This window comes from Lycium barbarum, chromosome 3, assembly GCF_019175385.1.
Source record: "Lycium barbarum isolate Lr01 chromosome 3, ASM1917538v2, whole genome shotgun sequence".
NCBI classification, from domain to species: Eukaryota; Viridiplantae; Streptophyta; class Magnoliopsida; order Solanales; family Solanaceae; genus Lycium; species Lycium barbarum.
In genome coordinates, this window is record NC_083339.1 from 129974888 (window position 1) to 129992563 (window position 17676).

The 17676-nt window shown below is 36.7% G+C and overlaps 2 protein-coding genes across 2 annotated transcripts; one reads left to right on the forward strand and one right to left on the reverse strand.

Annotated features, from left to right (window-relative positions):
- Nucleotides 1-2304: 2304 nt before the first annotated feature.
- LOC132632498 (uncharacterized) lies at nt 2305-4677 on the forward strand. The gene is made up of 3 exons (XM_060348460.1): nt 2305-3770; nt 3864-4015; nt 4094-4677. Exons 1-3 carry the CDS (start codon nt 3702-3704, stop codon nt 4470-4472), a joined length of 600 nt encoding a protein of 199 aa, XP_060204443.1. The 5' UTR covers nt 2305-3701; the 3' UTR covers nt 4473-4677.
- A 429-nt stretch (nt 4678-5106) lies between these two features.
- Nucleotides 5107-9300, reverse strand: LOC132632499 (monooxygenase 2-like). The gene is made up of 6 exons (XM_060348461.1): nt 9048-9300; nt 7686-7832; nt 7259-7324; nt 6483-6648; nt 6137-6368; nt 5107-6021 (listed from the first exon to the last, which is right to left on the reverse strand). Exons 1-6 carry the CDS (start codon nt 9119-9121, stop codon nt 5471-5473), a joined length of 1236 nt encoding a protein of 411 aa, XP_060204444.1. The 5' UTR covers nt 9122-9300; the 3' UTR covers nt 5107-5470.
- Between the last annotated feature and the right edge of the window lie 8376 nt (nt 9301-17676).

A 17676-nucleotide genomic window follows, 5' to 3' on the forward strand; every position in this document is an offset into this window, starting at 1 on the left:
TTGAAATCAAAAACGAGAAATGGGTCGTTTTCTTGGATTCTAAATAAATGAAGATTAAGAAATGATTGGGCTTTGTTTGTAAACTAATGGACATGGGCTGATTATGTGGCAACTGGAAGCAAAAACAGATTTCTTAGAGAAACATAAGTATAACTAGTTCAGTGAAGTCCGTGCTGAGCCCGGGCTCAAGATTAAGATAATGATGTACTACATAATGTTTTTAATTAAAATAAAAAAATACGTACGTTTTTTAGGCACAACTCTTTTAAAATAATGGCTTCTTAATCATGTATTATTCATTAGTTAAATTTTTTGATCGTATAATTAGATAATTTACTAAAAGAATTGTTGTAAGAAAGCAAGTTTGCTTGGGATAAACAGATATCAAAGAGACAGATATAACTTGATGTTTAATAACATAATTTAAAGTATGCAGAATGATTTCAAATTGACTATAGTCATAAATTGAAAAGGACATTCTTATATTTTATGAATTTGTGAGCATATAATTTCTAGTTAGAGGAAGGAATGGCATGTTTTGCTATTCTTTGATTAACTACTCATAATTTCATGTAACAATGGTTTATGCTAAAACAAATATGGTAATTAAAGTCTAGGTTTAGATGAAATTCAAAATAAATTAAATTCTTTGAAACAAAGTTTAAGAATTGATTTAGTTTTGTCATTAACTCATTGATGCTTTATTCTTAAAAGAAAACTTTCTTACTCAATCAATTAAGGATTGTATGATTTCTGACAAATTAAATTGTTTGCAAGAAAAGAAAGATGCGATTATCAATATTTAATAATTATGGGATTGAGGAGTTGATCACTTGGTAAGCATCTTTTCTCTTTGATATCCCACTTAAGTAAGCAAATTGAATAAAATTAAAGATTTTTTCTTTTGTTTTCCAAGATTTTAATATGTTAATTGTTAAAAAGTTTTAAAATTTATTTTCTATTGTATAGTTGTGTGAAATCATTAAATCTAACTTTATATTTTCAGAATAATCTCTTTTTACTAAATAAGATCAAGAGAAATTTAATGGTAATTTAAGAATTACTAAAGAAAATTTGATCGATAGAGTACTCTTCCGATACCAAATGAGTTCTTCAAAGTTATTATCATCACCATTTTAGATTATCTTTGTGCATAGTTATTTTTATTAGATGACATCATCACTATTAACAAATTTTTTAGCATTTTTAAAGGGCTCAAAATTATTATATTGACTAAATTAATTGTGTCAACCTAAGTAAAAATGAAATAAAGTAGGGGCAAAATAAGACATTGAAAAAAGATATGCTATAAAAAAGGGTTTCAAAGTATCTTGATTTATTGGTATATACTTTGATACATGAAGTAATAAATAACAACTCTAAGGACAATTTGAAAGAGCAAACCAATTTGATTGGACCAACCAAATAGTTACAATATAACTAAATACTACAAAACTCATTACATTGCCCCTTATATATAGTAGTAAAATGCTTTTTCTCGAACTCATTTTAACTTAAGGTATTTTACAACTCTTTTGGGCCAAAAATCCAAACCTTAAGGCAAATATATATAAATAAAAAGAAATACACTTAAACCTTGATTTGAGGAATAAGGTGGCTTTGAAGTAGGATGTGGTTGATAATTGAGCTTCAATGAACCAAATAAAATAAGTAAACTCTTTTCTCTATTTATACTTATCAAAACCTATACTATTCTTATAAAGGAGATATACTCCATTTATTTTCTTATATACATATACAAAACTAAAAGGACTAAATCATGACATTTGGATCAAACTAGTAGTGAATCTACTTAAGAGAAAATCTTAAGTGTGTTTTGGTCCGGAAATGAAGTGAATTTAACATTTTCCAAAAGAAAACCAATCTTTTTCTTTTCCTTAAAAGGATATTTTTGCAAAAGTGGAGTTTTATGATTAGCATGACTGTTTTTTTGCAAGAAAGAAAACATTTTAGCAAATAATCACATTAATCATACATTGAAGCTCGAATGTCAACTGTATTCTATGGATCCTTAATACTAGGGTGCTTAAAACCTTCCTTAGGAAATCACCAGAACCCTCACCTCAAACTCTGGTTTAAACATGACTTTTCTTTTGTTTGAATAAACCCTTTTACCTAATTTTCCTAATTTCCATCATAAAATTAGACGGCAACTCTAAAAAAATATAAAATCCAAATAGAGTCCACAAGTTTTTAGTAATTTTTATGTACCCGAGTAAAAGTGAACCGTAACGGACAATGTAAGGCTATTTATGGTGTGTATTGCTATTAATTGAGGGACACTGAGTCATCAAATAAATTGAGATCAAATGAAGTGAAATTGAGCAAAAAGAAGTAAAAAAAGGCTGAAAGAAGAAATTTGGAGAACACACTGTCAGATGCCGCAATTGCGACCAAAGAACCGCAATTGCGGTGGTCAACATTTCAGTCTCAATGCGGCAGTCAACGGCCACAAATGTGGTAGTCTGTCAGTAATTGTTGTTCTGGTCAAAGTCGAGAATGCCGCAATGGCCGCAATTGCGGTCAATGAGGTTCAGTTCTGGACAGAGTTGGTAATTCACATTTTTCGATCCCAAACCACATAAAACTCGACCTAGCTCATTTAGAAACACATCTTTGGCAAAAACACAAGTCTTAGAGCTAGGGTTTTTACACTCTTTGGGGTTGAAGACAGTTTTTTGAATCTTTACTTCATTTCTTTATTTTCTTGTTTTGTATTGAACATCTAACTGTGTAGTATTTATTTCTTCAGTTGAATCTTGTTTATGAGAATATATGATTAATGTTTGGCTTGTTTTTCTTACGTATTCAATGATTTTTATTCTTAATTAAGTAAGTTATTGTTTCTTTAATATTCTTGTCTTTAAAGTTTCTTAAGGCAGTGCTAACCCTAGGAATCGCTCATTTATTTCAGTTTAAATTCAGAAGAGGCAAACTCGGGGTTGGAAAAAATTAATTAACAAGAATTTGGGACGTTAACCCTCATCTAATTGACCAAGATAGGCGAACCACTTGAAGCCATATTCGGGTTTTCTTAATGCTCTTAATTGCTTTAGGGATATTCAATTAGGTAGTCTTGTTATTGTTAGTCTTCGGAAGAAGTTAACTTAGAGCCATTATCTGAGGCTAATTAACATAAGCTCGCCGTTATTTATAAATTGTGAAATACATTAAATTGTTACCGAGAGTAATTTTCTTTGTCACCATGTTTGTGGCCATTGATCATTTTACTTGCTTTCTAAGTTAGTTTACATTTCCGCATTAGACGTAATTTTCTCTCTAAGCCACCTTTAAGTGTTTGGCTAGCTGTTGTTGGTGATAATTCCTACTTTACTTAATCGCCTAAATACTGTTCTCTGTGGGGTCGACTCTAATTTATGGGTGAGTTAATTATATTACATATAACCGTGCACACTTCTATTTAATGGAGTGGATTCGGACGCTATCACTCCTAATGTGGTGTCTATTCAATGGGCCCAGTTTGTTCTGTATACTAGCTAGAAGTGCTTTTTTCTCACTTTAATGCCTGACCGACCATGCATTCAAGTGGAAGACAGGAGTAGCATATTTACCATTCAGTTCGAGTTAATTCAAGGCTATGTTATTCTTTGTTTTGGCGAAGACCAGCCAATCAAATCTTATTAAGCATTTAGTTCATTTACATAATTACTAGCAGAGGAATGGGATCACAACATCAAAAGATGCATCATTCCTCGTACATATGTACTGAAGAGTCGAGAAATTGGCATGTATGTTTATTAGTTATTACCATGAAGGTTCAAAGGAATGTGCCATAAACTTCATGACTGATGTACCATGAGCTTAATGATGTACCAAAACAGGCTTCCTGGATTGTTCAGAGGATTCTCAAGGCTACTAAGTATTTTACTCTAGCTGGATACTCCATGACTGATGTTCAGGCAATGCAAAATTTCTCAACTAAACCGCTTTATGTTAAGCTCAGGGGACAGTTCCAGAAGGTGACATGGAGGAGGTTAGTCTGCAATAATCTTGAATTACCAAGATAAACTTTTGTGTTACTACTAGCTCCTCACACGAGACTCTTAACTAGAGATGGGCTCAACAAGTGGAGTGTGACCGGTGACCAACAACGCCCTTTATGTGAATCCACAGATGAAAGTATGGACCATTTGTTTTTCCTGTGTGACTTTTCATCTCAGGTTTGGGACAAGCTTCCCTCGTGGAGGGGCATCAGGAGGTTCTCTAGAAGATGGGATGAGGAGTTTACTTGGGAAGAGCAACATGTCACGGGCAAAACACCTCAGGCTGCAGTGTATCGAATGGTGCTAGCAGCTGCAATGCATTATGTGTGGAGAGGGAGGAACCAAAGGATTTTCCAGCGGAAGAAACAAATTGTCAACTTGCTCATGAAGTTGACCATCCAGGAGGTGCACCAAAGAGCAAACATCAAGCCGCATATAGCGAGATAGTTGTCCCATTTCAATCTTTACCTAGTGTAGTTATGAGTTATGGGCTGATCAGTACAGTAGGGCCTTTGCTGTATTTTGTTTTGTTGAGCTTTATTATGTACCTATGCTCGAGCTGACTACTGACTAACTGTCCAGTAGCATAGCTCTTTTGTGCTGAAACTTTTCACTTTTGGTTAATAATCAAGTTATTTACCAAAAAGAAAAATGTGCCATAAACTATTTTGTTGAAAAAGTTGTACAACATACCCAGTGTAATACCATAAGGAACCAAAGATGTTTTCATGGTATTGTAACTGCCAGCTCAAATCTCAAGGCCAGATGCCTGACTACTCTTTTTAGTTGGATTAATTTTACCCTTGCATATAACCCAGACTCTTTTTTGGATTTTATTAGCTCCTTAGTCTTATGATAGATTCTTGGATTTGTCAGCTCTCTAGACTTATGATAGTTTTTTTTGTTATCTTTGTATGAGCTGATATTTCCTTCTCTTTTGTAACTATGCACAGGGGCGGATGGAGCATTATAATTTGGGGTTCAATTGAACCCCAAACTTTCGATGCGGTGTACAAATTTATATGTAAAAATTTACTAAATTTAAAATAAATAGTAGATTGAACCCATAACTTTAAAAATATAATGGTTCAATGCTAAAAATTTAAAAGGTTGAACCCCAAGAGTTTAAATCCTAGATCCGCTTTTGACTATGCATCCCCTTGATGCCTTTGTGATTATAAAACACTTACATCATCAAAAAAAAAAAAAATCACAAGTGGGGTCTGGGGAAGGTAGTATGTACGCAGACCTTACCTCTACCTTGAGAAGGTAGAGAGGCTGTTTCCGGGAGGCCTCGGCTCATAGAGTTGAAAAGGTTGTACAAGAAGAATAAATATCATAAAAGCCAGAACAGAAATTTGGAACTTCAACAGTGTTGGTGGAACTTCAACAATGTTGGTGCTTCCTTCTTTCTTCAGTTCAATATGAGATGCATCACATACATTTCAAGAAACAGCTAGTCTTCCACAGTCGAAGTTAGCAATTCTTAGTGTAACTGATATAGTGACTCCAGCCAAAAAATGTTCTCTTAAGAAGCTGATTACCTTGCTACCACTCTCTTGTATAAATCCAGCTAAATAGGCTGCACTGATGAATAAAAAACTTCTCCATCTCCTCTCTTTAGCATACTTCTCAAGGCCTTTTCTAATCTTCATAAATTCCTCTTCTTCTTGTTCAATTCTTCCATCTGTTATCGGTTTTACCAAAGCTTCTCCGAGGCACTTTGCGATAACAACACTGTCCTCTAAGGCAGAACATCCACCTTGACCAAGATCTGGAGTCATGGGATGAAGGGCATCACCTACCACGCAAACGTTATTTCTCAAAATATTCCCCATCAAAACATTCCATGGCAATCTCAATTTCAGCTGTACACAAGATATAGAGTCTAGTGTAGTTCTCTCTATAACGGTGCAGAGTTCTTTAGACACATTACTGGCCTTGTTCAACACAAATTGCTTCAATTTCATTGGATCTTGTTCTGGATTTCCATCAACTGCAATCCAATCAACGCGAACAACTAATTAAACATGACTACTAGTAGATTGATAAATTGTAACAAGAGATTTAGGCTCATTTTGCAAAAGAACAGTATGTAGAAGCTGCCTTACAATGTACAACAGATGGCGTGAATGTGCAAAACCAATACAAACTCTTGTCATCACTAGGAAGAAAGCCAAACCGAACTCCACCTCCAAAATACGCATGGAACTTGGGCTCATAACCATGTTTGTCCGGATACTCAACAAAGCCTCTAATTGCAGACCGCCCAGAATTGACAGGTTTCTGAAGCCCAAGCCAGTTTGCCACCACAGAATTGACTCCATCACATCCAATTAAGACCTTAATTGAAGATAGTCATTTTAGACTAGCATAAGAAAATTTTATATTTGAAGAGCAATTCCAAGGTTGGGAGAAATATGCAATCTTAGACCAGGATTCCAGAGAAAGATTTACCTTGGTTCTAATAGTGGAACCATCTGCAAGATGTACCAATTTCATTGGTCCAGATTCTTCAATGGAATCAACCTTGGAAGAATATCTAATAGTGCCTCCAGGCAGTTCATTAGCTAATTTCTCCAACAGGTCTTTTCTTCTCACGCGACGACTTTCATACTCCACACTGCAACATAATATAACTGACCTTAAATGACTACCGACGAATCAGTCCATCCAGAAGTTGGAAGGACGGCACACTCAACTCAACAAATTGGTCTAACAAACAAGTTAGCTGTTGTCAACCAAGAGAAACATTGTTCAACATGAACTTAATTTCATTATTGTAATCAAAGGGATTTGGACAATAAACCCACATCACTTCACTAGTGACAATCAGACAATTCGTATGCAGCATTCTCTGAATATGCAATGCACCTTAAGACCTTTGTGACAGATGTGATTGCTCTAAAAAGATGTTGTGAGATGTGGAGGTTAAATACATTAATTGTTCTTGCTATACTAACATTACTCCGGTGTTTGTGAGAAGTCTTTTATCACGGTTAGTGATTTGTACGTCTATGTAGATTGTCGTACTTAAAAGACCTTGAATTTTAGAGAATTCCTAATTTGCCTTACAAACTAAATTATCTAGTGTTGGAATAAAATGAACCTAGCTACATACAGATTAATAGATAAAAGGACAAATACAACCAACCCCAACTAATATGAGATTAATGGCTAGTTGATTGAAAAACTACACAAATAAATCTTTCAGTTAAGTATATAATGTGTACCAATTATTCTCCACGAGTGACACCTCCTTGATAGGTGCACCTGATTCCGCTGAGAAACTTTTGAACCTGCAGCAAATGGTTGATAAAGAATAAGGTTCACATGAACGGACAATCAACTAAAGAGTAGATTTAGTTTAGTTGCTCGAATATAGCTTACAAGGGACGGATTAGGAGAGTATTTATGTGGTTGTATGCCCAGATCTAAACGAATGCAGTATGCTATAGGATAAGAAGTGGTTAGAGAGTGTTTGCAGAACCTTCTTTTTATAGGGTATTGCACCCCAAGCCAATAGAAACCAAACAGGATGGGCCTAATGCTATTACATTATGTTGAATGCAATCAGATATCTCATAAGATTGAAATATATATAAATGGAAATCGATCAATAGATTAACGAATTCAATACATAAATAGTCCAAGTGTTACCCTGTAATGAATAAGGAACGTTGTCTAAGAGAGTCCCCAATGCCCAGTGCATCCAAAGCTCTCCAGGCGTTAGTCCACAACGACAGTGCAAATCCAGTAGCTCGCAGCGAATCTGCTGATTCCAACACGATACTCCGCAGCCCCAGCCTACAAAACAACACGTTTACGCAATTTCAATGCAAATATATACTTGTTTTGTTTGATGACCTCTAGGCACAATCAGTGTAAAATAGAAGCACTTTTACATATAGCAGTGAAGTGAGTGAGTGAACGTGCAGTCCCAGCTTATATGTTAGATCTGTGATTGCCAAACAAGTACACACTTCAGAGATCATCATGTCAAACAAGTAGGGCTGTTCAAAACCAATTTGTAACCGACAACTCAACCGCAAAATTGGCTAATTGGTATCAAGTAATCGGATTAACAATTGGTGAACAGATTGCAATTTTGTAGTTAACGGTTTATCTGTGCGGGGCGGATTACTCAATTTCCGTATCAGATAAGCCGATAACCCGTTAAGAATTATTATATTTACATTTTTGGAAATGTAGCCGCTGCTTCACTGATCAAGAAACTAGCCAAGAGTGGGAAACATGTAGAGCTATGGGGTGCTCTCAAAGCCAGTAACAACCAACAAAATCAGAACAATTAGAGCTTCATTTTCATTGCTGCAGGCTTCAGCTATATAATTATATCATCAATGCTATTTTAGACTTGTAGTTGAAAACTTAAGTATGAATTACATTTCCCCAATATGATTCCAGATAAAACATTTTCAACTATTTTACGGTTGATTAATTAGGTCGTGACAGCTTTTCTAAGGGTATATTTGCTACCATTGTACATGGTCCGGTTTCGGCATAGAAATTTATGTAAAAGAACAAGAAACACTAGATAAAAAGCAAAACTCAGGATAAAAAGACTATAGTAACAAATCTTAATGTTCATTTGGCAATAGGCTACCAGCCATATAAGCAATAAATTAAAAAGGTTTGATATTAGAGGCTCTGCTAAAGAATCAGCAAATCAGATGATAGTTACGACTAAATTAAGGTTTCATACTTCATTTATGAAGAACTTGGGTCAGTTCCTAGTGGACTAACGTTATTCAACGTAAAATTGTAATAATATTTTTATTTTTTCATTTTAGGCCAGACATAGCTTCTAGCTAAGTATACTGATAAACCGATCGACAATCGACTGATAATCGCTAATCATATCGAACCAACTGATATCTTATCGTTTGGCTAGGGAATTAATACATTTAGAAATCGATAACCGATAAACCAAACGTAAATATCCAAACCTATGTGCCTAATAAACAGCCCTATAAACAAGCTAAGTGAGTACTATATTCTTACCTGTGAAGTCCCAAACAAGTAGCAAGACCAGCTATGCCAGCACCCACAATTACAATATCCTCTTCTCTCTCCATTATCTTCTTGCACTCTCTGCTTTGGTTCTGAGTCCTCAAAACTTAGTTGGTCTAAGGAATCTGCTCCTAATATAAGTGCAGCCAATCATCAAGGAATCTTACAGTGGGTCCCATCGCAAGAAGATGATTAATGACATAGGCCCATACGTCACCATTTAGACTCTCGAAATACGTAAAGTATCAAACAAATTGGGACGGAGGGGATATAAAATAATAAAACTACAACGGAATATTTGTAGAGAAAGCAAGAAGAGAGGGGGGAAAAGTAGCTTGGTCCCAAATTCACAAAGTCTAACTTTTCTTCTAAAGATAAACATCCATAATAATAAATAATATTTATAACACTCCCCCTTGAATGTTTATTTGATATATAATGTGGCTTGTTAAAATCTTACTAGAAAAAATTCAATGGGAAAAATTCTAATGCATGACAGAAAGTACACATTTCTGATAATACCCCGTATGGTACACATTTTTTATAATACGCCTTATGGTTGCCTCATTAAAAATCTTACGAGAAAAAACCCAATGGGATAAAAATCTTAAAAGGGAAAAAGAGTACAGCGCATATTAACTCCCCCCCGGATGAGAACTTCAATCCAAAAACTTGAATTTTCACATCCTAGTCTTGTGCACCATCTTCTCAAAAGTTGCGGTTGGTAGAGACTTGGTGAATAAATTAGCCATATTATCACTCGAACGAATCTATTACACGTTGTTATCACCATTTTTCTAGAGCTCATGTGAAGAAAAACTTTGTTGAAATGTGATTTGTTCTATCTACTTTATGAATCTCCCTTTAGTTAGACAGTGTATGTTGCATCTCCACTCTTCGTATGAGTTGACTGTTATGTTGAACAACATCGTACGATCGTAATCTTTCATGGAAATAGAAAACATGTCTAAATCAAACATTTCTGTCGAATAGATGAATGCTCTGTATATCCAATAAACTTGACAATATTTGTTAGGATAACACATTCATATCAAACTTGCAATTGATCTTATTTCAATATCTCCATGTAGGAGTAAAACTATAACAGGCTCATAGTTATAGCAAGATATATAAATGCATCAATTGAAGAAATATATAGTACTTCAGGACCAAAGAATTCTGCACCAACAATATGACAGATTTTGATTTCCACAAAGACGTAAGGATAAATGGACTCTTAGTCAATGAATATTCATTTACGATGATTAAATCGCATTCACCTTGCTTGATTTAATTCATATAAAAATTATGAACAAATCTAGAACCTGTGTATGCTTTAGGCATTTAAAATTCTTCAAGAATTTTCATATAAATTTTGTCAGGTGACAATATCTTTTAATATTTAAATGCGTGACAATTTCTGCTATCTGGACTGCAAGTCCAATAAGCTTGAAGCTTACCAAAATGCGTTATTTCACTTGGCAATAACCTCTACGTTAGCATGCTTTATAGATGTAGAATTCAGATCCTTACAATCATTTATAATATTGCGCTATATTGTACCAAAGATTCGTCGACGATATATTATTTGTATCGGTTCACAATATGACATAACTTATTGAGATTTCATCACTTTAATTATTTTTAGGTACCTAAACCGCTCATGAGGTTTCATGAAGTGTTATGTCTTAGGTTCTTCTACAACACACTGCCTTCTCATTATGATCATTTTCTTCCCTCTATTTCAAGGATTATTTCATTTGGAACCGATTGGTCTCCCATGCTTCGGGCATGTTATAGACTCATCCTTCAGGGAAATTAATTGTCATAGGAGCATTTTATAGCTGAAATATGAAATTAGTTTTAGGTCAGCAAATACTTCCAGCATTTGATTGAATTATCTATCTATAAATGAGGATCATATAATGATAATTGATAATATATCTCTCAGCTACTTATTCCCTCCCCCTTACGTTAGAAAAACTAACACATATCCCATCTTCTTTGGTGGAATCCATCTTTGTAAATCATGGTAGATTAATTATTCATATATCACACATGAAAACTGTTAGATGGAAATATCTGGTTCCTAACCCTGAACCAATTGTGAGGAGAGAATTTACTATAATTTATTGGTCTGAAGCATACAAGTATTGTTGTATGCAATAAAATATATCATGTTTCATATCAACATATGAAGCTTTGTTCTCATAAGCAATTGTTTAGCTATTTATCGGAGGCATTCAACGCCAAACCAACTTGGATATAAACCAGCATTAACAAGATAAATTATCTCTGATTACATAATCTCAAAATTGTGCTCTCAACTCAATTATTTTGAGCAAGTAATTTGCGTATATCAAACTGCGGGTTGACAATAAACGCACATGTGACCGTCTTATCGATGCATCTATTTAAGACATCACATAACAGGTGAACGGGCCCATACTCAGTTTTTATATTTTCCAGAATTATTTAATCCCAACATTAGCTGGTATAATCAACTTATCCTGAGAACAAACAACAAAAATAAATTCTTGAAGAGATGGAATTTGAAAAAAATCAAAAAAATTATATATATTGAATCTAATCATTAAGTAATGATTGCTTGTAATTATTACATGATGATTAGATGGAAAGTAAAATGTGCATTGTATTCAAATATTAAACTTTGGAGACAGAAAGCAGTAAAGAAAATTCTCTGAAAATCCACCCTTCCGCGACGCATAGGGAGGAGCGGCCCTCATCGCGGTAGGACTTTTTCGGGAAAAATTTCCAGTTCGATTTTTCAACGGTATTTTTGTCCAAAAACTGCAAGTATTCAATAAATAGATGGAAAACATGTTTTTAGGGGACTTTTGACCTAGGAGGCATTGGAGGAGTGTAGAAGAGGATTTGATAGCCGAATTCATTACTTTCCATCACGATTCGATTCAATATGGAAGTTTGGATAAATCGTTGGTTGTAATATTTTCTACATCTATTTCTTCAATGTTCTTTTATTCCATTGTGGAGTAGTTTTCTTATAGGGGTTTGACAGACATGATGATAAGATTCAACCTAAGGAAACTCTAAGAAGTAAACAAAAATAAAGGAAAACACAAGATAGATGAAGAATTGGGGGTTAAGGAGAATAGAGGATAGATACTTGACTCAATTAGTAATGAATCTTATAGGCAAATCTAAGTATATTAAACTTAAACCCTCCTACTGTGAATTCAACCAAAAGAACCAAAGTAATTTGAATCAAGTAGAAGACTCAATTGGAAACCACAAATGAGCAATCTAGATGAATTCAATGGATAAGCAAATTCACTTTGCAACAATAAAATTACACTTAGTGTAGTAACCTAACAATCTATCTATTAACTAAAATCTCTCAATATTTGAGTTCACACAATATCAAAGCTAAGTCTTCCAAATGGATGAAAATAACTATTTATACTAATGCCTATTACACCAAAAGGCCCTAAAGTGGCTCTTTTGCAAAAATACCCATAACATGGGTCTTCAATTGCATCCAAAGCCTCATAACTTGCAATTATGACCTCCAATTGATATTCTAACCCCATAACTTGCAAGTATGACCTCCAATTGCAGTCTTAGCCCCATAGTTGCACTTTTAGCCATTTTGCGCTTCTAGCCACTTTGCAACTCTTCCAATGCCAACTCCCAAACGTTGTAAATCCGCTAAGTCTTCTCTCCAATCTCCTCCAATGCATCCTTTTTCATGAACAAGGCTTGCAACTCTTGAATTCTCTTGCTTGACTTCTTGTGAAAGGCCTTGTGCTTGTTGGGTTCGTATTATCAGCTCCTTCTTGGAGAAGATTCGTCCTCGAATCTAAGGGCGTACCTACAACACAAGAGGAAAGATCACTCACGTTGAAAACATTATGAACATTATACTCACTTGGCAAGTCGATCTTGCAGGCATTGTCATTGATCTTTTCAAGCACTTTGAATGGCCCATCTCCTCTTGGGCTCAATTTCCCTTTTCGCATTTGCGGGAACCTTTCTTTTCAAAAGTGAACCCAAACCCAATCATCGGGTTGGAAGTCCACCTTTCTTCTCCCATGATTGTGTCTCTTGGATACCTTGGTGTTGACCTTGTCAATGCTCTCCTTTACCTTGGCATGGATTTTCATCATTTCGGTCGCCCTTTGCTTTGCATCTAAACTCATAACAACATCACTAGCCAAAGGGGTTAAGGTTAAATGAATCAAAGGATTAAAGCCATAACATACTTCAAATGGAGTCATGCCAATAGAGGAATGGAGGGACCGATTGTAAGCAAACTCAATCAAAGGTAAACGGTCCTCCCAAGAAGTGGGCTTTCCTCTAATCATACATCTAAGCATACTCCCTAGAGTCCTATTCACTACTTCAGTTTGACCATCCGTTTGAGGGTGGAAAGAAGTAGAGAACATGAGCTTGGTACCAAGTGTACCCCAAAGACTTTTCCAAAAGTGACTAAGAAACTTGGAATCCTTATCACTAACAATAGTGCGGGGAACTCCATGCAACTTAAGAACATGATTCACAAACAAGGATGCTACATGAGATGCATCATCACATTTATGGCATGGTATAAAATGAGACATTTTTGAGAACCTATCTACCACAACAAAAATGCTATCATGACCCCTTTTGGTTTTTGGAAAACCCAACACAAAATCCATAGAAATGTCTATCCAAGGACCAATAGGAGTAGGAAGGGAAGTATACATATCTTGGGGCCGAGTCTTGGACTTAGCTTGCTTGCATTCCAAACATTGACGACATAGCTTTTCAACATCATGTAGCATCTTGGGCCAATAGAATTGCTCACCCAAAATATCAAGTGTCTTGGCCACTCCAAAATGGCCCATCATTCCACCACTATGTGCTTCCTTGACGAACAACTCTCTCCATGAGATCATTGGGACACAAACTCTACCATCCTTGAATAGGAACCCATCAACAAGTTGGAACCTATCAACCCTCCTCCCTTGGGTCAACTCCTCACAAATTGCCTTGAAGTCGGGATCTTGAGAATAGCATCCCTTAAGGCTTTCAAATCCCATTATCCTAGAAGTCATAGTGTTTATCAAGACATACCTTTTAGATAATGCATCCGCCACCACATTGTCCTTCCCTTTTTTGTAATGGATCACATAAGGGAAAGCTTCAATCAATTCTACCCATTTCGCATGCCTCTTGTTGAGCTTGGATTGGCTCTTCAAATGTTTCAAGGATTCGTGATCCGATCGTATCACAAACTCCTTATGCCACAAATAATGTTGCCAATGGGTCAAGACCCTCACAAGTGCATACAACTCCTTGTCATAAGTAGAGTAATTCAATGACGCCCCTTTTAGCTTTTCACTAAAATAAGGCAATGGCTTGCCTTCTTGCATCAATACTCCACCTATGCCAACCCCGGAAGCATCACACTCAACTTCAAAAGTTTTCTCAAAATTGGGTAATTGTAACAACGGTGACGAACTCAACATGGATTTCAATTCTTGAAACGCCTTCTCTTGCTCATCTCCCCAAACAAAAGGAACATCTTTCTTGATCAATTCGGTCAAGGGAGAGGCAATTGTACTAAACCCCTTTACGAACCTTCTATAGAATCTTGCCAACCCATGGAAACTCCTCATATCGGTTGCATTTTTAGGCGTTGGCCAAGTTCTAATAGACTCCACTTTTTTTTCGTCAACCTTCACACCATTTGCACTCACCACAAAACCCAAGAATACTATTTTATCAACACAAAAAGAACATTTCTTGATATTAGCAAACAACCTCTCACACAACAAGGCATCAAATACTTTCCTCAAATGGCATACATTCTCCTCAATTGATTTGCTATACACAAGGATGTCATCAAAATAAACAACCACAAACTTGTTGATAAAATGTTTCAAGACATGGTTCATCAACCTCATAAACGTGCCAGGTGCATTGGTTAGTCCGAATGGCATGACAAGCCACACATAGAGGCCAAAATTGGTTTTGAAGGCCGTTTTCCACTCATCACAGGAATTCATTTGAATTTGGTGATAGCCACTTCTAAGATCAATCTTTGAAAACACATTTGACCCACAAAGCTCATCCAACATGTCATCAAGCCTCGGAATGGGATGGCGATAATTTACTGTGATTTTGTTGACGGCCCTACAATCAATGTACATCCTCCAAGTACCATCTTTCTTTGGAACAAGAATTACCGGAATGGCACACGGGCTAAGATTCTCCTTCACTAGCCCTTTTTTAAGAAGTTCATCCACTTGCCTTTGTAATTCTTTTGTTTCTTCCAGGTTGCTCCTATAAGCCGGTTTGTTGGGAATTTGGGAACCCGGTACAAAGTCGATTTGGTGCTCAATACCTCTCAAGGGAGGTAAGCCATCGGGCATATCCTCTGGTAACAAGGCTTCATATTTCTACAAAAGAGAAGACATACTACTAGGCAAAGTGCTAGTAGCTTGGTTAGAATTTAAGAGAAGATCCTTGTTGACAAGACACACCATGAAGTGTCTCTCGTCAACCCCTTTCAAGCAATTACTTGGTTTGGCCAACAAACATTTCTTGGAACCATCTTGAGATGTTCCCTCTTCACTTATGACTAACAAAGTCTCCTTCTCACTCTTCTCCTTTTCTTCCCTTTGATACTTCTCTCGAAGCTCCCTCATCACTCACTTGGTAAGGGGTTAATGGGTTAAGAATGTACTTCTTCCCCTTGACCACAAATGAGTACTTGTTAGTTCTCCTACTATGTTGGGCATCAACATCAAATTGCCAAGGTCTTCCAAGCAATAGATGACAAGCTTGCATGGGTACCACATCACACAAAATCTCATCTTGGTACTTGCCAATTCTAAATTTGATAATGGCTTTCTTGTTGACCCTCATTTCACCATATTCATTAAACCATTGGAGTTTATAGGGATTAGTGTGCTTGCGGGTGGGGAATTTCATACTTTCAACAAAAAATTGACTAACGGCATTCGTGCAACTCCCACCATCAATGATTAATGAGCACACCTTATCCACAATTTTGCACCGTGCATGAAACAAGTTCTCCCTTTGGTCACTCTCTTCCCTAGCTAGAGCCCCCATGGATCTTCTAGCCACAATAGCATGACTCTTCATCGGAATCACCCTCACACTCACTTCTTTCTCCCCCTTCTTCATGACCATCCCCGCCCTCATGTTCATCATCGGTTCGATACCCATCCCTCACTATTGTGATAGTCCTCCGATTGGGACACTCACTCGCAATGTGCCCTCTCCCTTGGCACTTAAAGCATTGGATGGTAGAAGGTCGATTATAGTTGGTGTTAGAATTGTTACCTCCTTTAGCCTTGTCATCACCTTTGGCTTTGTAATTGAATTTGGCTTGAGGTGATTGAGTGTTGCTCTTGGGCTTATCCCAAGTGGAAGTTTTCCACTTTTCTTTGCCTTTGTTCCAAGTTGAATACGATTTGCTTTTGTATTTATAGGACCTCTTTTCTTTTAGATCCGCCTCGACCTTGGATGCGTCATGGAATGCCTCTTCAAGACTATTATAGGTTTTGAGCCTCATCTGCTTAGAGATGTCTCGATTCAAGTTGGATACAAACCTTATAATAGTGTACTCTTCATGATCTTCTATCTTGGACTTCATCCGCAAATCCTTAAACTCATCAAAGTACGCTTCCATACTTTTCAACCCTTGCTTCAACATGTACAACCTTTTAAGTGCATCTTGGTGGTATGTGGGTAGAAGCCACCTTGTCTCCATGAGCTCAATCAAGTTGTTCCAATTTGGGAGATCATAGATGTGTTGTTGAGCTCTTTCTAACTTCTTGGATTCCCACCAAGTAGAAGCGTACCCCTCAAATTGATTGAGGGCATACTTTGCCTTCAATGCTTCAGACACATTGTTTGTGAGGAAGATGCGCTCACTTTGCAATTTCCATTTAAGGAACTCTTCCGGATTGCTACCTCCTTGGAACGTAGGAAGGTTCACCTTGATGGTGTTCAAATTCCGCTCATTATCTTGCCATCTTCCCCGGTCCTCATAACCTTGGGCCCTCCCTAAGTCTAAATGACCTTGGAATATAGGGTCTTGGCCCAGAAACCTCTCAAAACCTCCTCTTCCTCCCCTCCCCCGGTTATTCATTCCTTCACGCCGCCCTCCTTGTCGGTTATCATCCCACCACCTACCTTGTGGATAGTCATCATACTTCTCTTCATTCATGGGGTATTGGTAGTGGCGTTGGTATTGGTTTTGGTTAGGAAAGGGATTTTGTGTTTGGGCTTGGGGTGGAGCTTGGGGTGTTTGTTGTAAGGTTACTTGAGGGATTGCCTCATTCGGATTGTGTTGGTAAACTTGGGGATAGGTTTGTCGATTAGTGTTTTGGAATGTGGAGTTTTGGGATGTGAGGTTTGTTGTTTGGGGTGGTGGAGCTCTTTGGGTGGAGGTGGTTGTGGTGTTGGGATTGCACAAGGCATGTGCGTATCCCGGAGTAATGGTTGGAGTGGTATCTTGTGTTTTATCCCCATCACCTTCATTCCTAGAATGGAGAGTGCCCATTCTACTCGAACCCTCCATTTGAACTTTCTCAATACCCACCATCCGTTCATCCATACCCTT

Coding starts and splice junctions, on each gene's coding strand:
- LOC132632499 (XM_060348461.1), bottom strand. CDS start 9,121: ATGGAGAGAGAAGAGGATATTGTAATTGTGGGTGCTGGCATAGCTGGT. Junction 7,325..7,685: donor CGTTCCTTATTCATTACAGG/GTAACACTTGGA, acceptor CATTTGCTGCAG/GTTCAAAAGTTTCTCAGCGG. Junction 6,022..6,136: donor CACGCCATCTGTTGTACATT/GTAAGGCAGCTT, acceptor ATTGGATTGCAG/TTGATGGAAATCCAGAACAA.
- LOC132632498 (XM_060348460.1), top strand. CDS start 3,702: ATGGGATCACAACATCAAAAGATGCATCATTCCTCGTACATATGTACT. Junction 3,771..3,863: donor AAGAGTCGAGAAATTGGCAT/GTATGTTTATTA, acceptor GTACCAAAACAG/GCTTCCTGGATTGTTCAGAG. Junction 4,016..4,093: donor CAGAAGGTGACATGGAGGAG/GTTAGTCTGCAA, acceptor ACTCTTAACTAG/AGATGGGCTCAACAAGTGGA.